The sequence below is a fragment of the Leuciscus leuciscus genome, assembly GCF_965113295.1.
Source record: "Leuciscus leuciscus genome assembly, chromosome: 5".
NCBI lineage: Eukaryota > Metazoa > Chordata > Actinopteri > Cypriniformes > Leuciscidae > Leuciscus > Leuciscus leuciscus.
In genome coordinates, this window is record NC_138729.1 from 26,635,909 (window position 1) to 26,661,987 (window position 26,079).

Consider the following 26,079-nt stretch of genomic DNA (forward strand, 5'->3'; position numbering starts at 1 on the left):
CCCCCCCGTGTACAGACATACATAGACTTCTATTGTTTGTATTTTTTTATCTTATTTAAATAAATTATTATTTAATCATGCATGATCAGTTTCAATAATTATATTAATATTTTTTAATGAAATTATATATATATATATATATATATATATATATATATATATAAAAAAAATTAATTTCAGAAAAAATGATTTAGTAATAAAAAAAGTAAAAAAAAAAATAAAAAAAAATATATATATACTATACTTTTTTTTTATTACTAAATAATTTTTCCCCAAATAAGGATGTCTCCAAATGTTCTCAAAGTGAAGTTTTATCATATGAACTAAATTAAACCCTTCCTCACTTCTGTGGGAGGTGTTCATATTTCACTGTTTTTGGGTGGATGTTTGTATTGTTAGTGTGAAATGGGAGGTTTCTTTTTTTATGCCACCATTTTTTTCAATATTAAAATGACATTCAAGGCTTCCTTTGTCAGGGTTAATTAGCCTCCAAAGAGACTCGTTTAGCTGTATTGAATGACACTTGGTGGTTTTCTGTTTAATTTAATGAATGGCAGAATGTTTAATGAAGTAGGAGTCTTCCATTGGGTCGCACCTATTTTCATTATTTGCTTCTCTGACATTTAGTAATATCTGCTGGTGTTTGAATCAGTTTTATTCGTGGATGTTTGTAACCGATGTAATTTAGTGCTGTTATGATGAGCACACTCTGTCATTGTTACATAAGGCATGACACCCACAAATAAACATCCACATCTCCTCTTTATGCAGAATGTGAAATATTCCCACATTTTATGACTGTTACTGAGAGACGAGAGTGAAATGTCTGAGCTGCGGGGATTCCTGATAAATTAAAATTATTATTTTATTTTCAATCTTCTCTCTCCAGCTGTTTGTTTTTGCCTAGTTTGGCCCCTCACAATGCACCGTCCAGCAATGCCAACACATCTGGAGTCAGTGACGGGGCGGTGGTCAGTGGCATGGGAAACGGTACGTGCTCATAAACACACTGTCCCCCAACCCCCATGATTTGCATAACAGCAGCCAGCAGTTTCCCACCCTTCGGAAATCTTTATTAAAGGGATAGTTCACCCAAAAATGAAAATGTTGACATCATTTACTCACCCTCATGTTGTTCCAAACCTGTATGAGTTTCTTTCTTTCGTTGAACACAAAATATGATATTTAGAAGAATGTTGGTAACCAGACTGTTGACGGTAGTCATTGACTTCTTTAATATTTCCAGTATCTATCTATCTGTCTATCGGTCTATCTGTTTGTCTACTACTAAATATTTCTTGAGCAAAAACTCAGCGTATTAAAATGATTTCTGAAGGATCATGTGACACTGAAGACTGGAGTAGTAACTGCATCAAAGGATTGAATTAGAATAGATGTTATTATATATTAGAATATATTTTAAATTGTAATAATATTCCAGATAATATAATAATAAAAACAATTAGACTTTTTTATTAAATAAATGAAGCCTTAGCTACAGTATTACATGTCTTCCTCCATTTTAAATCCAACTATGTTTTTGTTACTTGCTTTAACTGCTCAGCTTTATATGCATACTAAAATCAGTACTGAAGTCTTAAATGTTTTGAATCAGAAGATGTTGCCAATTAGCTACTCTAACTTTTGTTGATATAAAACGGCCATGGGTTGAAATGAGAGAGATAAAAATAGCACCGGTATGTTGCCAATGGACAATGGTGATATATAGTTTATCAGTTGTTATGTGATTGACCAATCAGAATCAAGTATCCCAAACAGCTGCGAATCTAACATTTTTGAGTAGGTTTTTGAGTTTACAGATTTGGGATGGCAATGCATTGCAGCTTGACAGAATTTTTCGAAGCGTCTTGGCTCATGACAGGCGGGAGGGAGAGGGAACAGGAGCACAGCACTGTGACGGAATTTTAGCAAAGATGGTGGAGTCTAGAGAAAAGAGGCAAACTTGACAGAGCTTGGCAGAAATTGTTTGTGTGCCTTTACTCCTGTTTGAGCACCACCGGCTCACAGCAGCCCTGAGTGGGTGTACAAGTGCCTATGTAGTATTAATGAAGGTGATTCAGGGCTCGCTGCATCTCCATCTCTCTCACTTCCTCTTTTTCTTTATTTTACTTTCTCTCTCTCTCTCGTTCATCCTCCCAATTTCCTCTCTCTCTCTCTCTCTCTCTCTCTGTTGAATGTAAATGGATGATTTCAGTATTTATAGATAGACTCCTGCATCATATCCTCTGACCTATTTTTGGCGATGACATCATAATTTCTTCCTCAGAGAGTTTCATTCAGATCCCCTGCAGTCTAGTTCATTGTTCCTGTCTCTCTTCCAGGGGTTTCCTGGGTTTAGGGTACAAGCCAAAGTGGATTTAGTGTACATTTTCAAGATCCTCTGCTTGATAGATCATTATGCAAAGTCCAGGGAGATTTATTCAGTGAAGATATTGGTCCCAAGACCATATAAAAAGAAAAAATGTAACTTGAAAATAAATGATTAAAATAAATTTGAAAACACAAAACATATATTAAATGGTTTTCAACATTGATCATAATAAGCAATGTTTCTTGAACGCCAAATCAGCATATTAGACTTATTTCTGAAGGATCATGTAACAATGAAGACTGGAGTAATGATGCTGAAAATACAGCTTTGTCTTCACAGGAATAAATTGTATATTGAAATGGAAAACATTATTTTAAATTGTAATAATATTTCACAGTATTACTTGTTTTACTGTATTTTTGTCAAAAAATTGCAGCCTTGGTGAGCATAAGAGACTTCTTTCAAAACATTTTTAAAAAATACAGTAGTGCCATTTGTAATGAAAAACAAACAAAAATGTTATTTTCGAACGTGGTCTCAGACTTTTGGAAACCCATTGTATACTTTGTCTAATACACACTAATATTAAATATCCTCATTTTCATCTCTCCAGGTGAGCGTTTCTTTCCACCCCCGTCTGGCCTGAGCTACTCGACGTGGTTTTGCGTTGAGCGCTTCAGCACGCCACCCCACAGTCACCCTGTGCGTCTGATCACGGTGGTGCGACGGGCCACCTCATCTGAGCAGCACTACGTGTGCCTGGCCATTGTGCTGTCTGCTAAGGACCGATCTCTCATTGTGTCCACCAAGGAAGAGCTGCTTCAGACCTACGGCAAGTGTTTCTTACAACTTCCTCTTTTAGCTCTTTAGTCAGCAAATTTTAATGATGTGGAATGTTTGTGAATTAGATGACCATTTCAACCTCTGTTCCTCTACGCAGATTAAATAAGCTTATTAAAGCATATGTTTAATGCTGTTGTTTGTGAACACATTAAACAAATTATTAAAACATTTAAAATAATCATTTAAAGTCCCCCTGTAGTCAATGATTTTGTCCCTTAAAACTCATCTTTGACCACCAAAATGACATATTTAAATGTTTTTCTCCTTGAAAAAGGAAGGCACCAGTATATTAAGTATACATGGTTCTATGAATATGCAAATTAGCCCCGCCTTCACTCACTCGCACCAGCTCAGAGAGCCACTCGTTGACGTGATTTGTTATAAGGTAGCTTGTGACGTCAGAAACAACGCAATTTCAAACCGTGATTTTGAGACTGTCTATGGTTCACAGAGAGAAAATACTCAGCAATGGTGTTGACTTTGAATTTGTACATGGTTTGTCTTAAACCATATTAAAAACACCACATAGACATATAATCAACATTAAAAACTTGATTTTCACCACAGGGGTACTTTAAATATTAATTTAGCTTTTGATTTCACCACGGGTTTGCTTTGTAGGCAAACTGTTATCAATGAAGCCATTATTATGTAGCATTTAAGAGCCTGTTCCTTCTGAAATGCTGAGGAAAAGTTCCTTTGTCTGTGGTTAGTGACGTGACATCATTTCCTCTCTCCCCTCGCAGTGGATGACTTCAGTGAGGAGTCCTCCTTCTATGAGATCCTGCCCTGCTGTGCTCGCTTCCGTTGTGCTGACCTCATCACCGAGGGACAGTGGCACCACCTGGTGTTGGTTATGAGCAAAGGAATGCTGAAGAACAGCATGGCGACTCTCTACATCGATGGCCAGATGGTCAGCACGGTCAAGGTGTGGCCCAGCTCCTGATGTGGACACGTTTGTTTTGTTTTGACTTAAGTAAAGGAAAACATTACTGTGGCGTTATTATCTTTTATGCACAAAGGTCATATTTTTTAACATAGCTCAAAACTGGTGTTTTGGCAAACAGATTAACCTAAACACATTTTTTCCTTACCTGTTTGTCACACACAAATCATATGCTGGGTCCAAAATGAACACTATGCAGCATATGGGGGTACAACCTCAGCTGTTGGCTAGTTACATTAAGAGATTCAAGTCTTAAGGCTGGAATACACTTCTTTTTTTATTTATTTTAAGAGATTACATCAAAGACAGTTTGCAAATTTGAGTTGACCGATTGTACAGAAATTTGCATAGTGTATGATGGGCACAGGCTTTGATGTTTTAGCTTCAGACTATGAATCCATCCAGTCTTTTGGTCTTTTGATGAATCCATCCAGATTTTAAAACGCATATTGTAGCAATGAGGCACATCATTCTGTGCTTTTGCTTTCCATCTTCAAACATGAACTGTTCAAACCACATGAGTGTCTACACTAGGAAAGCAATCAGATCGAATGCGTTTTCGACTACCTCTGGAAGTGATCGAAAGTGGACAAGCTCAAAACGTTTGAGACCCTGTGTACACCTGTATTTAGCATTATAATATAAAATATGAAAAATAATTTTTTTTGTAAAATAACATTTGAAAAAATAAATAAAATGCCCCGCCCTGCAAACTGATAAGGTCACTCTCTCCTCTTTTGTTTCTCTTTGTAGCTGCACTACGTTCACAATGCTCCCGGTGGCTCTGCCTCCACAAACCCACCTGTGATGAGCACGGTGTACAGCTACATCGGCACGCCACCGGCCCAGCGCCAGCTCTCCACTCTGGTCTGGCGACTGGGGCCAACTCACTTTCTGGAGGAGGTGCTGCCTGCGGCCAGTGTGGCTGCCATCTATGAGCTGGGACCCAATTATGTAGGCAGTTTCCAAGCTGTTTACCTGCCGTGTAAGTACCTGTTATATCACACTAGGTGGATAACCAGAGACTAAAAGTAACTAATCTTAAAAGTAGATTTGTATTGCAAATTAATGGGTGTTGTACTGATTAAATATTTTGTCTTGCATGTATTGTTTAGCAAAATGCAGGTATTAGTTGCTTGTTGATAATAGTGACAGGGTTTCCTCTCATATCTCCAGGTAAAGACTCAAAGACTGAGGCTGTGCCGCCCTGTCCTGTTGCATTGGTCCCTGAAGAGAAGGTCTCCTTCAGTCTCTTTGCTCACTCTGTATCTAGTCTCACTGTGGCCAAGATACGAAAGGTCTACAACAAACTGGACAGCAAAGCCATCGCCAAACAGGTAAGCAGTCTCACCCTCTTCCTGCTTCTTAAAGGAACACTCCACCGTTTTTTCATATTAAACTATGTTATTCTCTTAACTAAGACTCTTAACTAACCTTTCTCATCTCAGTGCGTGCACTCAATCGCTCTGGCGCGCGGCGACACTTTGATAGTACTTAGCTTAGCCCAGTTCATTCATTAGGGACCAAACAGAGATGAAGTTAGAAGCGACCAAACACCTCCACGTTTTCCCTATTTAAAGGGATAGTTCACTTTGAAATTAATTTTTGGTATGTTTTAGCTTACCTCAAGGGCATCCAAGATGTAGGTGTCTTTTTTTCCGCAGTAGTTTAAATTTTGATATTTTTAGGTCAAACCGTTCTTGTCTGTCAGTCATATAATGCAGGTCTATGGTCATTATCTCAAAGAGCATGCACAGAGTCCAAATTAAAACAATTCCCCGTCGTCCAAATTAAACAATTCCCCATCGTAAGTACACATTGATTGGCCTAAGACACGAAACGAGCGGTTTGTGTGAGAAAACGAACAGTATTTATATCGTTTTTACCACTTATACACAGCCATGTCCGAGTGATCTGATCTGACGTGTGCGCAGACTGGTGCATAGATATATACACACTAGATGTGTAACATACCAAAAATTAATTTCAAAGTGAACTCGGATATGTGTTCGAGTAGTTACACGACCAAGTAGGGTGACACAAAATAAAACGTGGCGCTTTTCTAAGCAGGTAAAAAGGATAACTATAATGTATGGCGGAATAGCACTTGGAAGCACTTCGACTCGGCGCAGTAAAAAGTCACTCCTGAAAAATCCTCTCCCCCTCTCCCTCTCACTTCTGTCATTAGAACCAACGTGACTTTTTACTGTGCCGAGTCGAAGTGCTTCCAAGTGCTATTCCGCCATACATTATAGTTATTTAGCAATTTAATGCATCCTTGCTGAATAGAGGATTCATTTCTCCCCCAACTTTTAAAAGGTAGTGTATGGGATGTGCAGAATTTCTTTTTCTTTTTTTTACATTTGATGCAGAATTCTTCAGGGTAAATGTTTAATGCAGCTTGTACTGTACCTTACTGTTATTGCAAGCTGAAAGCCTAAATCAACAAAAATCTTGAACTCCTCATATACATTTTGTACCCCTTGTCCACCCCTTTATTAAAATTAAACAGCTTTTTGTAAAAAAAAAAAAAAAAGAACTCATTTTATGGGATCATCTGCTGAGTTCTAGTATTAGCCACTTTTTGGTAGCTGAAAGTTAGCTAAAATATTTATTAAATAAACATGCAAGGGGTTTCAGAATGTTCCAATTTTGCAGTGCAGGCCTGCTCCTCTGTAATTATTTGAATTATTTTGGAAAGCTGCTCAGAGTGATATTTTCATCCCCTTTCAGCTTGGCGTTTCCTCTCATGAAAGTGCCACACCAGTCAAGCTCGTCCATAATGCGGTGGGCCATCTCAACGGACCGGCCAGGACCATTGGATCTGCAATCATCGGTTACCTGGGTGAGTGTGTGTGTGTGCTGTTTTCATCAGGACAGTGGAGATCTGCGAGGATTTTTTGCAGAATAAAACATTTGAAAAGTTCATAAATGGACAATGGGAAGGCACAGCACGGCTTCCCCAATAAACCGGCCCTTTCACTCAATGTTCATGTATTTATAGCTGCAATCTTGTTCCATGTAGGTGTTCGGGCCTTCGTAACCAAACCAGTGGCCACCAACCTCCAGTACATCGGAGGAGCAGCTGCCATTCTGGGCCTGGTTGCCATGGCATCAGACGTAGAGGGTCTCTATGCTGCAGTAAAAGCATTAGTTTGTGTTGTCAAGAGCAACCCGCTAGCTAGCAAGGAGATGGAGCGTATCAAAGGCTACCAGGTGGGCTGCAATAACAATTACTCTGTGAACTTTGAACTGAGGGTGTCCTCTGTTCTCTGCAGCTGTAGCTGTAGGATGTTATGAGCCAATGAGGTGGCAAATTAAATGCTAACAGCGAGCCTGGGCTGTTGTGACTGGTGACTGGTGACAGCCAACTGATGTGATAAGTGGGGGTTCGTACGGGTGGGGCATGCTGGGATGTGCTGGTTTAAGCATAACAGATGGTGCATTGTTTTATTTCTCTGCTGCTTTAATGGGGTCTGTATAGAGAATGCAATGTTTCATAGAGCTGATGTTGATTGTGGTGTCACTGTGTAAGGAAAATGAATGGCTGAATGTTGGGTTGCAGCCTGTTTTAAACTGATCGGTTCACTGAATCCTGAAATGAGTAGACTAACAAAAATATAGCAGATCAATCTTTTGCATGACCTTCAGTTTTTGTTGTTTTTTTCCTGTCAGCTTTAGATCATTGCCTGAAAGATCTTCTTTAACTGAGCTTCTTCTGTTATAGCTGTTGGCTATGTTGCTGAAGAAGAAACGGCCTCTGTTGAACAGCCATATCCTGCACTTGACCTTCTCTCTGGTTGGAACTGTCGATAGTGGCCATGAGACCTCCATCATTCCGAACTCCACAGCCTTCCAGGACCTGCTGTGTGATTTTGAGGTGCGAAGCTCACGCGAGAAGCCTTAGTGGTGCTGTGATTTTTTTCAGTTACTCTCATCCAGCAGATGTACAAAGAATAACTACAGGCACTTGTTTCTGTTGTTTCTGGCATTAGAAATCCAACAGTTTTGCTGTTGCAACATAGTTTCACTTGGTCACTTCAAGCGTATTCTCTGTGATAGCTATCCGATTGTGAAAAGACCAGGTGTAAATGCCCTCCAAAACTCTTTTGAGACAGAGTTAAATCCGATCGCTCAAATCACTTCAGGAGGTGGTTTGAGAGGCATTCCAAATGAAACTGGACAAATGCATCTGGTTGTTAAAGCCACATATGTAAATTTTACACCTCTCAAAATGGCAAAAAAATAAACGTGAGAGAGAGCGTGTTATATCGGCTCCCGGTAGCCAGATATGACAGCGCTACTGCAACGCGCATCGCCACAGATATGGCCCTCCGCAAAATCAAAACCTGTCGCAAATAAACCTGAAAGTTCGCAGATTCATCCTGAAGCTCAAAACACAATTGATTTTATTAAAAGAGGTGTGAATAAACTTACCAGTGCTGATGCCGCTTTCTCTCCTTTTGCAGTCTTTGATCTTGCAATTAAGTGATGATAAATAAAATTCAGCTCATACCTGTCGCTTTCGTTTACATGAACTCTGTTAAATTTGCATATAGCATGGGAATTGAAGATCGGTTTTATGTTCGTTTTGCTGAGACACATTTATGTGGCCAAGTGTAAATGGAATCGTTTTAACAAATCGGATAAATATCCGATCATTAAAAACACATGAAGTGACCAGTTGTAAATAGGCTTAGTAAGTGGTCTTCAGTTCTGAAACTGTTTTGTTTCAAAAGTTCAAGAAAATTGTTTGTTTTTCATGATATCCACCTTTTTTCTAAATAATTTGGTGTTCTTTCAGGTTTGGCTTCATGCTCCCTATGAACTGCACCTCTCTCTCTTCGAGCACTTCATTGAACTTCTGACTGAATCCAGGTAATCCATCTGTGCTTCAACATTCCTTACTGAATCTTTGATTCAGGGCAATTTATTAAAACCTTTCTGCAATGCAATGTAACTTTTATTAAGCCCTATCGAAGGTTGATAGTGCACATTAAGCATTAACATTATGATGGAGACCCAGAAGCATTTCTATCTTACTATATATTTACATTTATTATAATTTAATTTGTTCCTGTGATGGCAAAGCTGAATTTTCAGCATCCATTACTTCAGTGTCACATGATTCTTCAGAAATCATTTAAAATATGATCTGATTTGATGCTCAAGAATCATTTAATTGTTTTTCACATTATGAATGTCTTAATGTTACTTTTGATCAATTTAATGAATCCTTACTGAATACAAGTACTAATTTCTTTCAAAATATAGAAAAAAATGTTACTGACCTGAACTTTTGAATGGTAGTGAATGAATCACATGGTATATGAAATGTATCAAATGGATTTTTGAGGTCTTCTGCCATATGTACATCATAGACAAGGGGAGAGAGAGAGCATGAGAGGAAATCTGATTTTATTCGTGCCTTAGAGGGAGTGATGTTGCTAAATTCATAAACATTAATTAAACTATTATCGCTAACACAGTGTTTAATTGTTTCTGTTCTCAGTGAAGCTGCTAAGAATGGCAAACTATTGCGGGAGTTCCAGCTGATCCCCAAACTGCTGCTGACTCTGAGGGATCAGTCTCTGTCTCAGCCCACCATCGCTGCCATCGGCAATGTCCTCAGTCTCCTGCTGCAGGGCTTCCCCAACTCATATGACCTGCTCAGGTAGACACAGATATGTAGACATTTTTAAATGTATGAAAAGAGAAGACTGAATCTGAATCAGAATCGACAATCAGATCCATTTGATTTTGGACCGTTTCAGTTGCCACAGAATATACTGTGTTTAGAAGCAGGGGTGACTTAAGGAATCATTTCTGTCGTCTAAGAATTATTTGGATAGATATTACAATAATAAATACACTTAAAATATAATTATCTTTAAATAAATACAAATATTTGTTCATTTGTTTATGGCTAAGGTTTGGGCAGTTCATCTCTTCAACATTACCAACATTTGCAGTCTGTGAGAAGTTTGTCATTATGGAGAACACCAATGAGGAGAAGATCGATAGAGGTTGGTCATCTTTTTTTAAGTTTCAAATAAGCTTAGTATCTAAGAAACATTTCATCTTAACATTACTCTCTTAACAAATCAGACCCTTTCAATCCTAGCAGCAGCTTTATTTTGGTCAACATCAAATTTGTGTGAAAAAAAAACTTGAAAATGGAAAATCTGCATGGGGAAGTTTCACCCTTAAAGGACAAGTTCGGTATTTTACGCTTAAAGCCCTGTTTACAGATCGTATCTGATGAAACAGAACGGTTAAGAGTAAAATTTGGACACATGCTCCTGTCCCGAGAATTTTAGGTTTATTTCGCTTCCCCCCACCACCCCCACAATGGTTGTCTATATGCACTGGAAGATTCCGTCCTAAAAACACATTAAACTTTCGTTTACAAAGACGTGAAACTCACCGAGTGGTCAGGGGGTGTTCACTGATATGTTCACTCAAAAATCGCTGAAAAAGATGCGTTCCAACAGGTTTTATCGTAGTTTTTGTCCAACTCCATTGACTTGTATAGGACGCGCTGTGAGACCGCAGCACCTTTACGATATTACTCCGCCGCTTCTTCTTCTGCTTCTTCTGAGTATTCAATGAAATGCCCGTGGTTTGCTTGCAATTGGCAAAGGTGCATTATCGCCACCAACTGGGCTGGAGTGTCTATTATTCAAGATCTCAACGGAAGAATCACGGGTGTGACGTGTTTGGCAAAATAGGTCCACAAAAGCGAAATAAACCTAAAATTCTCGGGACAGGAGCATGTGTCCAAATTTTAATCTTAACCGTTCTATTTCATCAGATACGATCTGTAAACAGGGCTTTAAGTGTAAAATACCGAACTTGTCCTTTAAACAAAAATTCCCAATCATGCAGATATCAATTGAAATGACTGGATTTCACCCACAAAATGTCACCAAGCAGCATTAAATGTGACCACACCTTTAATCTTCTTCTTGGGTGTTTGTCCAGGGGCTGATGATGAGTTTGGAGGCCTCCTATCGTCCAACCTGATTCTTCTGCGGAACAGACTGCTGGATATCCTGCTCAAACAGCTCTTCAGCTGCAAAGAGAAGAACACTGTTAATGCACAGTGAGTGATGCTCCTTATTAAATCATGGGGGGATTATTAGACCTCAGAGAGCTGCACTGCATTTTACAGCATCTGTAACATTGTTACCTGAGCCTGCTGGATTAGGGATGATATCTTGGACTGGACACAGATGGAACTGGACACTTCGGATATGTGTCCAAAATTATTTAGCGTGGCCCATGTGCTTTTATTGCTTAACAGTGCTCTTAGTGTATGAAAAAATAGCAGAAAACACCATTGAAGCCTGTTGACTTAAAACATTATAACATACATTTGTAAGTTTCGCCTTCATATTAATCACCCTACCCCGAAATTCTTTCTGCTCCCTCCCACAGAGCATGTGATGAGCTTGTGCGCACCTTGGGTTTTGATTGGTTGCTGATGTTTATGGAAGAACACATTCACTCTAGCACAGTGACGGCAGCTCTCTTGATCTTGGTGGTGTTGCTGAGTAACCAATCCATCCTGAGCCGGTTTAAAGAGGGCCTGTCTGGAGGAGGGTGGCTGGACCACACCGACTCTGTGCTCACTAATAAGATCGGCACTGTTCTGGGTGAGAAGAGACCTAGCCTATTTGATCATATTTAATGATTATATAGATGTTAAAAAACAACTATAATTATACAGTAATGATATTTGATAACAATAATAATAAGAACAATAACTAAAAGTATTTATAACATAATTTGTGGGCCTTTTTTTTTACTCTTATCTCCTTTTCAGGTTTTAATGTGGGCCGCAATGCAGGGGGCAGGTCGACTCTTCGTGAAATCAACCGAGATGCCTGCCATTTCCCAGGATTCCCCGTGTTGCAAACTCTACTGCCCAAACACACCAACGTTCCGGAGATTTACTTCATGCTCATGGCCCTCTTCCTCCAGCAGCCAATCACAGAGCTGCCTGACAGCCTGCAGGTACATGTCAGTATGCAAACCTTTTTTTCCCTACTAATCAAACTTAATGTCTTCATACATATATTACCATCATATTATAAGATTATGAAGTGTATTTAGAGTCTATTTACCAAATAAACATTTATATATGTGTGAGTGTGAGTCTGGATCACAATCCATATTTCACACGTCTGAAACCACTACTAAAATGCTTCTATTTTTCAAATTTAGAATTTCACTTCATACATCACTTCATAAATTTTTTAAATTATTTGTATTATCTACATTTGAGTGTATTATTTGCAATTTGTGTTAAAACATTGAACTGAAAAATTAACAGTATTTTCCTTTTTTTTAGATCTTTTTTACACGATCATGTCACCAATTTTCTCTGATCATTAATGACCCAGAAATGTTGCAGAATCTGAAATAATTTCACATCAAATTCCTAAAACTGTTTATTTACAAATTTAACCTCAGATCTTTACTATATATAGTTTACTATTTACTTTACTATACTATATATAATATACTAGTGTTCAAAATTGAAATTTTCACTTTATCATCCATTTAATCATGCATGCTTAATATAAATGTTAACCATCTGCACTTGTTTTCTCTGAGATAGAGCATTGTAATGTCACCACTGTTCATGCTTTTACTTTTGAAATTAATAATAATAATTAAATTATATTTAATAATAATTTAATGCAATTGAATCATTTATATAATATATATTTAAAAAGAATTATTGAATAATCCCATCTTCTCACACAGTTTGACCTGGACTCTATCTGGTCATTTATATTTGGCGTCCCGGCCTCCAGCGCTTCAGTGGTGGGCTCCATTCACAACATGTGCACTGAAACAGCGTTCCTGCTCCTGGCCATGCTGCGCAGCATGCTCAATCTGGTGAGTCTCCAAGAAATATGTGTCAGAGGAGAAACTGTTGTTATTGTGATGATTGTTGTGGTTTTCAGTTGGTAGCTTATCAAAGGTTTTATACTACAACTGATGAAGAATTCTGGATGAATTGGGAAATTAATAACAAACTGATGCTCAAAGTAAAAAATTTAGGAAATGGTAAAATAGTTTATGTTAAAATAATTGATTCCCATGACCATGCCCTTAAAATAAGCTCATAGCGTAAGCTGACATAGTTTTGGATATTTCTCTTTATCTAACCCACAGCCTTGGCAGTCAGAGGAGGAGGGTTCCTGGCTTAGAGAATATCCCATCACTCTCATGCAGTTTTTCCGTTACCTCTATCACAACATCCCAGACCTGGCACCCATGTGGCACAGCCCAGACTTCCTGTGTACACTTGCTGCAACAGTTTTTCCCTTCAATATACGGCCCTACTCTGAGATGGTATGCTCTTGTGCTTTGTCATTGTAACTGGCTTTTGGGACCTTAAGGCCTTTGAGAATTTGTCCTTTTGATGTTCAAGGCACAATTGAAGGTTATTGTGTAGCTGAAAAGTGCACTTTCCCTCAGGTGACTGATTTGGATGATGAAGCCAGCTCCCCAACTGAAGAGTTCAAAGCCTTTGTGACAGATACAGGCATGAACCGCAGCCAGTCAGAATACTGTAATGTAGGCAATAAAACCTACCTGACCAACCACCCAGCCAAGAAGTACGTCTTTGACTTCATGAGGGTCCTCATCATGGACAACCTGTGCATGACACCTGCCAGCAAACAAACCCCCATCATTGATCTTCTGCTAGAAGTAAGATCATTTCAGATATCTGCTCGATCACAAGTAAACATTTTATTTGTTGCCAGTTAAGCTACAGAATTTCAGTGCTTGTCATTTTTGGCTTTATTTTGTATCGTGTTGTGGCACTTGCATGCTGCTTATTTGAAGCTAATGTGGGAGTGTCCATCTGTTGGGCAGAAACGCTAACTTTGCTCTCTGTCCTCAGGCCTCACCAGAGCGCTCCACCAGAACCCAGCAGAAGGAGTTTCAGTCCTACATCCTGGATAGTGTGATGGAGCAGCTTCTTGCAGCAGATGTTCTGTTGGGTTAGTTGCCCCCCCCAATCATCAGGTTTAGCTCAGGGAAATGCTTTGGTACAATGCTTCAGCCAAAAATGAAAATACTGTAATTAATACTCAATCTCATTTTGTTCCAACCTCTGTGGTTTTTGATGCCAGTGAAGATCAGTCACAATATATGCAAAACACAGGTCTCGATTGACCATATTTCAGGAGTCCTCAGCCTTTTTGACTAGAAGTCCCTAACATTGTCCAACACAATATACAAAAAAAACACCATGTAGGTGAAGATGTTTTCAGTATTTCTGGTGTTATAATGGCAAAGCTTTTTTTCAAACTTTTTTTAATAACAGAGTGTTATATTAAATTAATTAACCATGATTCATTTTGTGATTCCAGAAGTTTCTAGAATCTAGAAGATTCCAGAAGAATTGTATCTGACTTTTTAGCATTGAAATTTAGAGTTATATTATTTAGTATATTAACAATAATTTATTAATTTAAGTACTTAAGTCATCTTGTGCCTGCTGGTTGAGAACCACTGCCATATTTGAATGTACCTAGCACAGATTTTATAGCTATGACAGATGGTATGATATTCAGAGAGTGATGATCTAAATTTTGTCTGTTTCTAATGTTTCTCATATGGCTTCAGAAGGATTGTAATATAGCTCAAGAGTCAAACAAACTACATTCATGGTATTTTATTAGTTCTTTGTCTCATTTTTGGCCGACAGCCTCAGTTCCCCAAAAAGAAAAAAGTCTAGTTTGTTTCATGTTAGAAAAACATTCAGGATTTGGAATGTAAGTGAAAATAGATATTTCATTTCATTCGTTTAGCTGCCAGTGTGCCCCTGAAGCTGATGGTGACTTCTGTGACCCCTGACATCCACCACATTTCCCCTTGTTTTAATGTTCCTTAAGTGAAAATGATATTAACCATTTCTTCATTGCAAATCTTTCATGTTTGTGGGTCTTTCCTCCAACAGGTGAGGAGGCATCATTACCCATAACGACAGGAGGAAGTTACCAGATTCTGGTCAACAATGTCTTCTACTTCACCCAGCGTGTGGTGGATAAGCTGTGGCAAGGCATGTTCAATAAAGAGTCCAAGCTAGTGGTGGAATTCATAGTTCAGCTGGTCACCCAGGTGAGTGCAGTCCTGTGACCTCATACTAGGGCTTAACCTCCAATTATGCTTTCACACCACCTACAGCATAATAAACACACTTGTTCCCATTGTCAAAATGTCTCTAAGGAATTATTAAAGGAAAATCTAAATTAGGTGATACAGAGGCACAGTCTTGCTGTAACATTTTTGGCTAAGGATAGTTCACCCAAAAATGTAAATTCTGTCATCATTTATTCACCCTTGTGTCGTTCCAAACCCGTAGGACTTTCATTCATCTTCAGAACGCAAATTAAGTTATTTTTAATAAAATCTGTGCCAGTTCTATCCCTCAGTTGACAGTTATGCAACTACCACTTTGACGCTTCAAAAAGATCATAAAGAGATCGTTAAACTAATCATATGAATTTAGATTAGATTAGATTCAACTTTATTGTCATTACACAAGTACAGGTACAAGGCAACGAAAAGCAGTTTAGGTCTAACCAGAAGTGCAATAGCAGCAAGTGCAGGATATACAGTGGTTCCATAAGTGCAGAACATGGATATGTACTGAATAAATATAGAGTTGAATACTATTATAAACCAAAATGTATAGATAGATTTGTCCTATGAATATAATATACAGATAACTATTACTGTGAACCGAATTTACAGCTAGATATGTACTGAATATGATATACAGATGGCTATTACTATAAACAGAATTTTTACAGATAGATATGTACTGAATATAATATACAGATGGCTGTTACTATAAACAGAATTTTACAGATAGATATGTACTATGAATATATATACAGATGGCTGTTACTATAAACAGAATGTGAGCATAATATACAGATGGCTATTACTATAAACAGAATTTTGCAAATAGATATATGTATAAGTTAGGCTAAAATGAGCAGTATAACAATGGATTTAAAGTAGTGCAAATAAAGTTTGGACAGAAGCTATCCGAGTGAAAGTGCAGTGGAAAGTAATTGCATATTACAGTTAAAGTACGGTATTGCAAATGTATATGTAAACAGTCGGTACTGTAAATAAACAGTCGGCAGTGCAAATTGAGCATATTCCAGTCAAGGTAGTAGTGCAAGATGCATATGTAAACAGTTGTTACTATAATAACAGTCAGCAGTGCAAATGAACATTATAGTATTGCAAATAACAAATAACAAAATGGAGGCAGGTGTGAGGAGGGAGAGGAGAGTCAATCAGTATATGAGGGGAGTGGGATCAATGAGGGTTAGAGTTTAATAAAGAGACAGCTCTGGGGAAAAAACTGTTCTTTAGTCTGCTGGTCCTGGTCCGGAGGCACCTGAAACGCCTGCCGGAGGGCAGGAGAGAAAACAGTCTGTGGGCTGGGTGAGAGGAGTCATTAAGGATGCTGCGAGCTCGATGCAGACAGCGTTTCCTCTGGATGTGCTCGATGGCAGGTAGTGGAGTCCCAGTGATGCGCTGGGCGGTTTTCACCACCCGCTACAGTGCCTTGCGCTCTGCAACAGAACAGCTCCCATACCACACTGTAGCACAGTTGGTCAGGATGCTTTCTATTGCACAGCGATAGAAGTTCACCAGGATAGTGGAGGAAAGCTGATTCTTCCTCAGTGTCCTCAGGAAGAAAAGGCGCTGGTGAGCCTTCTTGACCAGGCTGGAGGTGTTGGTTGTCCAGGTCATGTCCGCCGAGATGTGGGTCCCCAGGAACTTGAAACTGGAGACACGCTCAACAGCCATTCCATTGATGTGGATGGTGTCGTGTGTGTCTCTTGACACTTTCCTGAAGTCCACGATGAGCTCCTTCGTTTTGGTGGTGTTGAGGAGCTGGTTATTTTCAGTGCACCATGTGGCCAGGTGCTTGATCTCCTCCCTATAGGCAGTCTCATCGTTGTTGCTGATGAGACCAATCACCGTAGTGTCGTCCGCAAACTTGACGATGGAATTAGATCCGTACACAGGCTTGCAGTCGGAGGTGAAGAGGGAGTAGAGAAACGGGCTTAGCACACAGCCCTGTGGTACACCAGTGTTGAGTGTGATGGACGTGGAGCAGTTGGAGCCTGATCGAACATTCTGGGGTCTGTTGGTCAAAAAGTCCAAAATCCAGTTGCACATGGAGGTGTTGATGCCCAGGTCTCCAAGTTTGGCTATTAACTTAGTTGGGATGACAGTGTTGAATGCTGAGCTGAAGTCAACAAACAGCATGCGTGCATAAGTGTTCTTATTGTCCAGATGTGTGAGCACAGAGTGCAGTGCCATGGAAACTGCATCCTCTGTGCTCCTATTTAGCTGTTTAATCCAAATTTTCTGAAGAGACACGCTATATACAGTATATTATAATATATACAAATACATTCCATACAAATTAGTACTTTAATGGACGTGTCTCAAATATATACTATCAAAAGTTTGGGGTCAATAAGAATATTTTCTTGAAATAAATGAATACTTTTATGTAGCAGTGACTCAAAAATCCTTACCTTAATCATTTAAGAAATTTCTAAAGGACCCACAATCGGCCGTTGGTAATCACAGCCGTGCTGATATAGAGCCATATTGCACGGCTACGAGTGTGATATTGCTTTTACACAACATTTTGATGCCACGTGTTTAAAAAATAAGAAACAACAACAGTGTCTTTAAAAACTATTTTGTGTGGAACTACTTCCTTCTGCTACAGATTCAAATCTAAAGTTGACAGTTTAACAGTTGAGCCCGAGCCTCCGTTACTAATTATAAAATGTCAGTTTGCTTCATTGAAGCTTATTGTATTATGTAGAGCAGAATATTAGACGAGAGATTGACTATAAACGAGTGTATTATCTGCATCTACTGTAGCTGATATTCTTCTGGTCAATCTTAATCAGTTTGAATGTCTGCTGAGGAAAGCGGTATCTTTGTCTTTGTCCTCTATAAACATTACAACTTTCTGTTATTTTGACAATGCTGTCTCTCTCTCTTCTCTCTCTCTTTTACACTTCTTATTTCCAAGACTTTTGTTGCATTTACATTAGTGGTGGTTTCTCAACAGATCTCCTTTTCTCCTTTCTTCTTTTTTTCCCCCTCAACAGTCTAAACGCCGATCACAGGGTTTGTCTCTGGACTCAATCTACCATTGTCTGAACCGAACAATACTTTACCAGCTCTCACGACCACACAAGACTGTCCCGCAACAGGTCACCCTGCTGGATTCACTTCGTGTGCTGACGGTAAACCGAAACCTTGTGTTGGGACCCGGCAACCATGACCAGGAGTTTGTGGCCTGTCTGGCCCACTGCTTGATCAACCTGCACACGGGGAGGTGAGAGAGACACGGGGTCGTAAGATGTTTTTAGGCACTTTTATGTGAAATCAAGGGTTTATGAATTTAGAGCGTATGGATGGACAATACTAGTCTCTCGTGCTATGGTTTCTGTTTGACATGCAAGGAGTCTCTGGTTCAAATCCAGACTTTTGTAAGTTTCATTCAAAATGAATTTACATGAACAGATAAATGGTTAGATGTGTGCTGACAAAAATAAATGTAATAATAAAAACAAATAGTACTAGATTAATATACAGTGTTTGTGTTTGTATGCAAGCTGTGAAGCAAACACATACATTTAGATAGATCTATAAACTATATAGGAGCAGTAAAAATAAATACATTTTGATTGATGGACATTGGATATAAGATATGAAAAATAAGTAAATAATTTAATTTAAAAATGAATAATTTTTTTTATAAATAATTACAAATAATAATAAAATACATTAAGATGGGTAGACATCCTGTAGGAGCTGTGAAAATGAATAATTGCTCTTCTCAGTCTCAGGATTGTTTGTGATTGTGCAGCTCTCTGCTTTTCTGTTGTGACTCACTGTGAGAGATTTGAGGGGGAGGTTCACGTTGTCATGGCTCTGCATCTAGGCTGACTCAGAAGTTTGGCTTCAGAGAGACTGAGAAATGAGAGCAGCTCAGAGACAATGAGCAGAATTACATTAGTGTGCAGTGCTGATACTCTGAGCCTCTGAGCTCTGCTGACGCAGGAAGATCAATAACTTCAACTGATTTGATTTCCAGTGTCTGATGTGCTGAAATGATAGTTCATTATTCTTACTGTTTGTGATTTGGCATTCAAACTCATATTATTGACTGACAGGATGAATGCGTCACATGATGTAGCACTGATAAATCATTGGCCAAAAGACCCTGGTTTCTTTAAATGTATGACAATCGTATGCTGTATCACCTAGCCACTGGTCACTTCTCTGTCATGTTCTTTTACAGTAGTGTGGAGGGCTTTGGTCTGGAGGCGGAGGCCCGAATGACCACCTGGCATGTTGCAGTTCCTTCTGAGAACGAGTCGGACAGCGTCCAGAGCCAGGATGTTAGCGAAGGTTGTTCTTTTTCTGACATTTCTGGGGGGAAAAAATCTGTGCTGGATTAAAGCATAGAGTTTAATATCTTAAAACACTTTTACAAACCCTCATAAAAGCCATTATTAATATCTAGCTTATTCTGTCCTTCTTGTTTTGTGTGTGTTAGGTCGTCAGTTGCTGCTCAAAGCAGTGAATCGTGTGTGGACGGAGCTCATGCACAGTAAGCGACAAATGCTGGAGGACATTTTTAAAGTGTCTCTACCTGTCAATGACAGAGGACATGTGGACATCGCCACCGCCCGACCTGCTCTAGAGGAACCTGCTGCTAAAAGCTGGCAGAGCCATCTGGGTGAGGAAAACGTCCTGTCAAACACGCTCAAATGTTCACTTTATAATTCCATCACAATGGCAGATTCTCTCAATTTTAGCAGTATGTTGCTTTCACACTCTTTCCTGTGTCTATCTTTGTCACTCTGCTTTTTTTTTCTTCTCGATCTGTTGTGTGTTTCTCTTACTGTGTTGAACAACTGCTGTTTTCCTTCTAGTCCATGAGAAGAAATGCATCAGCAGGGGTGAGACTGTTGCCCCAGCGAATCAGTCCAAACTGTCTCGAGTCAGCAGTGGCTTTGGTCTGTCCAAGCTGACCGGCTCCCGTCGCAGCAAGAAGGAAAGTGGAATGAACAAGAACAACCTTTCTGCTCAGGTAACTGACAAAACAACTTTCACAAATGTGGAAATGAGCTGATCTTTCGGACTTGCTCCGGCAGTTTGTACTCACATATAGTTTTGACTGTCCACAGGAAACCTTCCAGTGGATGTTCACGCACATTGCTGTCGTTCGGGACTTGGTAGCAATGCAGTACAAGGAGCATCAAGAGGTAACCTGCACAATTTCAAACACATATAGAAAGGTTGCATAGATTATTTTTAGAACAATAATAATTGGTTAAATGTTTTAAATGGGGTAGTCATCAAATAAATGTTTTCCCAAGCCTGATTGTAGTGGAATGACTAATAAAAAAAAAAGATTTAAAAAAAGATGTTTGTTCCAAATATGCATTTGTTTCTTCACAGAGGCAGCAGAATGCCCTGAAGTATGTGATGGATGAGTGGGCAGGGATTGAATATGAGCTGCTTCGGGAAAGGGGTCTCTGGGGGCCTCCTATTGGCTCCCATCTGGATAAGTTTCAGCTGGACATGACCGAGGGACCCTGTAGAATGAGGAAGAAAATGGTTCGGAATGACATGTTCTACATTCATTATCCCTACGTGCCCGATCCTGAGCCCAACGCAAGTACTCAGGTTAGTTTATGCCCTTCTTACCCCTTTTTTGTTGTAGTTTTTAATTAATGAGGTACCTGTTGTGTTTTTTGGGACAATTTTGGGACAATACTATTATCGTCGCTGTCGGGCGTAAACCTTGTATCTTTAAAAACGATACTTTTCAGGATTTTTTTTATAATTAATCACTGTGTTTTATCAAAGTTGATATTGTGGATTTATGGTTAGACACTTGCATAAGTCATTATAATAATAATATTATTATTATTATTATTATTATATATTTAAAAATTATTAACATTTTACCAAAACTAAGCTCAAATGGTGTTACAGGGTTTTTGACCAGAGAAAATTTAGGACATACGTGTTTTGTCCATCATTAGAATGGCCGCATCTGAGGTAGCAAGTGCGTTGCTTTACGCTTTCATCAAATTACAGATTATAAAGTTTACAGTGGCTATGTGGGGACCCAGTTTTTTTTGTCATTTGGACAAAATCTTATGTTATAAAAGAAGAGCTACACACAGGCTATTTAAGGCAGTATTGGCAATGACTTGACGACAAATGCTTGACTAAGACACTCTTCTCCGCTCCTCAAATACATAAAACATTAACCTTCTATACTAGATATATATACTTATACACTATATGTATATGTATATGTATAAATATAGTGTATATGTATAGTGTTTCTTGAGTAAAAGAAACCCCACTGTACTTATTCAAAGAACCAGTTCTTTATTTACTCTAGCACAAGCAGAGACGGTCCAAACTGCTTTCTGCACTTCATTTATGATAGAGGCGGGGTGGAGTTATGAGGTTTGACCTACAGTTTGAGAATCCAATGGAGTTACAAGGTTTAGTCACAAGCTCTTTTTAATACTTTTCATTGGTTAAATATCTGCAAAACCCACAGACAGACGTAAAGGGTAACCAATAGTAATGATTTATGAAACAATTTGAAAATGATGAAATACTGTCCACCCGACAGTGACGATATGCTACATGTATTATTACATTTGGTTAAAATGCAGGTTGTAAATTACATCCATATGTCCATTAAAAATCACATCCATCAGTTAATGTAATAATATTATTTAATTCAATTTTTTCTTATTTATTTTTTAGTCAGATTTGTGCTGAATATAAGTAAAGTTAAATAGACATAGTAATCTTCAAAGATTTCAAGATTTGCTTAAAAAGAAGCTAATTATGACTGCCCGAAATAGAAAATAATCTTATGCAATTAGGTTTAATCTTATTTTACCCCATTAACTGGAACTATAGGCACATTCAATAGACTTGTTTCAGTGAAAGTCAGCGTGTGTATAGCCCTAATGGCTGATAATATGCTCTGAATGGATCTTTTGTGAACTCTCAAACTTGAATTAGCAGCATTAGCCATATAATGGTAATGAATGCACATAAGGACACTTAAATGCTTTCATATGCTCCTCTTGCCTTAACCCATTTTTCCCTTTTTAGAATCACTCTCAGGTGCCATTACTGGCCGCTGTGGTTAACTTAACAGTCCAGGTAGAAACTGAAGTGTGCCTAAACTACAGTCTTGCTGTATGCTCTCAAGCAACTGCATTGAATGCTGCTGAATGCTTAACTTGTAAAATAGGTCCCCTCAGACCTTCTACATGTGCCTGGCTCATGACAGGGAGGTGTATGTGGATTTACGCCTCTGCAGAGCTTTTAAAATGATGGTTGGAGATGTTTTCTCTGCTTTCATTCCTGTTGAATATATTTCATATACAGAGAAACCTCTAAGAAAATAGATTTAGGTCAGCTCCTTCCCTCGTTTGCTAATCCTTTTTAATCCATATTATAGTATGTGTTGTGAAGTTGAACAATATTCAAACAAGAATGTTGCATAGTACTGTTACAGCTTACTAATAATTGGTATTCATGTTGAATTATGTAATTACTGGCACCAAACAGAACTGCAGAAATAAAGACTGTTTCACATACTTCACCCAACTTCCATTGTTCAACAAACAGAGACTGTAGCCCCGCCCTAAACTCTCTCCATTGGTTGAGCCAGTGTTGTTGCGTGTGGCCCATTTGGACCGCTTAAACAAACAAATTGCAGTTCTGTTTGGTGCTGCTAGTTGTTACATTCTTCACCTTTAATTATAGTTCCTTGAATTGTATTTAGATGGAGGTTGATAAACAGCATGTCCATGCAGATTGTTTTTCTCCCCAAAATCAATTGTTTTAAATTTGCATACAGATACTTGACTGAATTTGAATCTTGAAAACTTGCTGATCTAAAGATGTTTAAATGCTTGAATTATGCTTTGTGGGTGAATATACAGTGCGCTATATGAATATGAACAGTGCGCTATATGAATTACACAATAAATGTGAATTGTCAGTGTGGGATATTCTTAAGGAGTGATGATGCACATTTGGCTGCGTCGAGCCCAAAGTGTGTTTGCATGCCTCTGACTGGATTCCGCTGGCTGTCACTGACTTGCAAGAGTGTATTTTTCATTATAAAGGTTTTCCATCAAGGTTGATGAAATTCCAAAAGAAGTGAATTAATCCTATTAAAGAGTTCTTGTTAAATTTCAATCCTCCCAGAAACCAGTGCGCTACCGCCGAGCGATCAGCTATGACAGTAAGGAGTATTACATGCGGCTGCTATCAGGGAACCCGGGGATGTACCAGCACTCCATAGAGCAGAACACAGAGGGAGAGACCACACAGCAGGAGCCTGAGCATGGAGAGGACACCATCGCAAGGGTCAAAGGTCAATATATGTTACTGTGAAACTACTACAGAAGTTAAATGCTCACTGGTATACATTGAGTTTTACAGTTATTGATTATACATTTTGCTTGTCGATGATGTAGCATATAGAAAAGAAGTACCATTTTCAATGCAGTGAATTCTTCTCCTTTTTCAAAAGACTTGACATACTGTACAACTACTACTACCGACTCTTTAAATTGAATGGGAGAAACGGTCTGTCGAATGATATGATTGTCTATCTATTAAAACTGTGTGTTGTATGAATTGACTCAGTGTGCTGTGTTATGTTATAGGTTTGGTGAAGGCCCCTTTGAAGCGGTCCCGCTCCACAGCAGATGGGGCTGATGAGGACAGTCAAGACCAGCTGCAGGAGTTGCTGGAGTCAGGAGCTATGGACGAGGAACAGAAAACCGACAACACCTCGCTGCTCCGTCTGCTGGAGGAGGGAGAGAAGGTCTGCAGCACTACACGGCTCCACCTCTTCCTCCACAGCATCCTAGACACACTGCTAAACAACTGCGATTTGTTTTTACTGGCAGTCTCTGTTGCTTAGAAAATTTGAGTCTTTGGATAAAGCTTTATTTTGATCATTACAATTGCGGTAGCTGTCAGATTATCCCCCATGGGTATAAGGGAAGTAGTAATTCAAACTAGTCAGGTTGTTATTTTACTTCATGTGTAATTTGGATTGAATGATATGAATGGTACTGAGAATGTGTTTCCTATGTTTGTTCTGATAGATCCAACACATGTACCGCTGTGCTCGGGTTCAGGGTCTGGACACCAGTGAAGGACTGCTCTTATTTGGGAAAGAGCATTTTTATGTGATCGACGGCTTCACTATGACTGTCACCAGAGAGATTAGAGACATTGAGACACTCCCGGCAAAGTAAGAGTTTTTATGTCTGTCTTTCTGCTCTTAGCTAATTACAAAAACTCACTTGTATCTGATAATCTGGTCAAATTCAATATTCTTTCCTACTGGCCCAGAATGCAGATTTTCTGTTTATTACTATTATATATATACAGTTATACATAATATATATATTTTAACACTATTGGAAAAAAACAGCCTTTTTTATTTTTTACACTTTTCTTGCTTCTCAGATATTTTCTGACATAGTCTTTAATAATCTAGTGCATTTTTTTCTCAACCTTTTTGACTGGCCCCCATTGTCCAACATAACATTCCCACATAGGATGACAAAGCAAAATAAAACAAATGAACTACCCTGCGATTCCTTCTGTCATTTAATTCTGTTATCATGTTTATATTAATTTTATGTAATTATTTATTAATATTAGTCATTCTGTGGGCCCTTTGGAGCTTTGCTGAGGCACCCTGGTTGAGAACCACTGCTTTAGTGTTTGCACTTTGTTTTTGTGACATTTGCAGTATGCATGAGCCTATCATCCCCCGAGGGGCCCGGCAGAGCAAGAGTCAGCTGAAACGAAGCTGCAGCATCTTTGCTTACGAAGACATCAGAGAGGTGCACAAACGTCGCTATCTGCTTCAGGTATGCAGATGAACCATTTGGCTTAATTCGTTGCTTGAACCCAGATAACATTGGGCAGCTTTCATGTTAAGGCTGATAATGAAGTTACATTATGCTGTCTTCCTCACAGCCCATGGCAGTAGAAGTGTTTTCCGGGGATGGAAGAAATTATTTGTTGGCTTTTCAAAAAGGAGTCCGGAACAAAGTGTATCAGAGGTATTGAAAACACTCACGCCTCTTAAGGCCCACTTGCCGACAGCTCTATTTTAGATGTGGATGTCACAGGTTTTGATCATATTAGATTAAATCTTATCTTGTCCTGTCAGATGTTGTCACACTCGGCTATTAAGAATAGAAAGGGGTGACAAACTAAATGTCTTCCACAGGCATTTCTCTCAGATTCCGTGTCACACACTGTAGCTCCCCATTTTGGCAGCAATTCATTGTGAAGTTTGACTTTATTAGAACAGGTGCACTGCACATTCATAAACAACTGTAATAGACTACATTAAGATGCTATTCATGAAGTGATTTTACCCAGTAAATGTGTTTGTCTTTTTGTCCTTTCGAGACTTGATTTTAAAAAATGAGAGAAATGCATACTACCTTTCCAAACTTTGGGGTTGATAATATATTTGACTTTTTTTTTTAAACACATCTCTCATGCTCACAGAGGCATCATTTATTTGATCACAAATACAATACAATAATATACTTTTTTATTTATTTTATTTTTTATTTTTTATTGCTTTCTATTTTAAGAGATTTTAAAATATAATTCATCTATTTAATGGCAAAGCTGAATTTTCAGCAACATTATTTTAGTTTTCAGTGTCACATGATCCTTCAAAAATTGTAAGTTGAAAACAGTTGTGCTGCTTAATATTTTTATGGAAACAGCGTTATGAACAGCGTTTATTTGAAACAGAAATCTT

General features: G+C 38.7%; 1 protein-coding gene across 4 annotated transcripts in view; it reads left to right on the plus strand.

Annotated features, from left to right (window-relative positions):
- The window catches only part of wdfy3 (WD repeat and FYVE domain containing 3), a 78,472-nt gene that overhangs the window by 40,247 nt on the left and 12,146 nt on the right, over positions 1 to 26,079 (plus strand). For 3 of the 4 annotated variants that reach the window (XM_082168740.1, XM_082168738.1, XM_082168741.1), the window contains 30 exons: positions 890 to 990; positions 2,946 to 3,164; positions 3,922 to 4,103; positions 4,875 to 5,106; positions 5,298 to 5,458; positions 6,855 to 6,966; positions 7,147 to 7,337; positions 7,849 to 8,001; positions 8,926 to 8,999; positions 9,634 to 9,795; positions 10,053 to 10,147; positions 11,106 to 11,226; positions 11,562 to 11,779; positions 11,950 to 12,146; positions 12,897 to 13,031; positions 13,311 to 13,490; positions 13,617 to 13,850; positions 14,047 to 14,146; positions 15,109 to 15,269; positions 18,314 to 18,543; positions 19,513 to 19,622; positions 19,771 to 19,953; positions 20,150 to 20,307; positions 20,405 to 20,482; positions 20,679 to 20,906; positions 23,478 to 23,646; positions 23,942 to 24,102; positions 24,389 to 24,537; positions 25,045 to 25,165; positions 25,275 to 25,360. In XM_082168740.1, coding sequence (XP_082024866.1) covers positions 890 to 990; positions 2,946 to 3,164; positions 3,922 to 4,103; positions 4,875 to 5,106; positions 5,298 to 5,458; positions 6,855 to 6,966; positions 7,147 to 7,337; positions 7,849 to 8,001; positions 8,926 to 8,999; positions 9,634 to 9,795; positions 10,053 to 10,147; positions 11,106 to 11,226; positions 11,562 to 11,779; positions 11,950 to 12,146; positions 12,897 to 13,031; positions 13,311 to 13,490; positions 13,617 to 13,850; positions 14,047 to 14,146; positions 15,109 to 15,269; positions 18,314 to 18,543; positions 19,513 to 19,622; positions 19,771 to 19,953; positions 20,150 to 20,307; positions 20,405 to 20,482; positions 20,679 to 20,906; positions 23,478 to 23,646; positions 23,942 to 24,102; positions 24,389 to 24,537; positions 25,045 to 25,165; positions 25,275 to 25,360 — 4,701 coding nt within the window. The remainder of the gene's footprint in view (positions 1 to 889; positions 991 to 2,945; positions 3,165 to 3,921; positions 4,104 to 4,874; positions 5,107 to 5,297; positions 5,459 to 6,854; positions 6,967 to 7,146; positions 7,338 to 7,848; positions 8,002 to 8,925; positions 9,000 to 9,633; positions 9,796 to 10,052; positions 10,148 to 11,105; positions 11,227 to 11,561; positions 11,780 to 11,949; positions 12,147 to 12,896; positions 13,032 to 13,310; positions 13,491 to 13,616; positions 13,851 to 14,046; positions 14,147 to 15,108; positions 15,270 to 18,313; positions 18,544 to 19,512; positions 19,623 to 19,770; positions 19,954 to 20,149; positions 20,308 to 20,404; positions 20,483 to 20,678; positions 20,907 to 23,477; positions 23,647 to 23,941; positions 24,103 to 24,388; positions 24,538 to 25,044; positions 25,166 to 25,274; positions 25,361 to 26,079) is intronic. The other variant, XM_082168739.1, reaches the window with a different exon arrangement.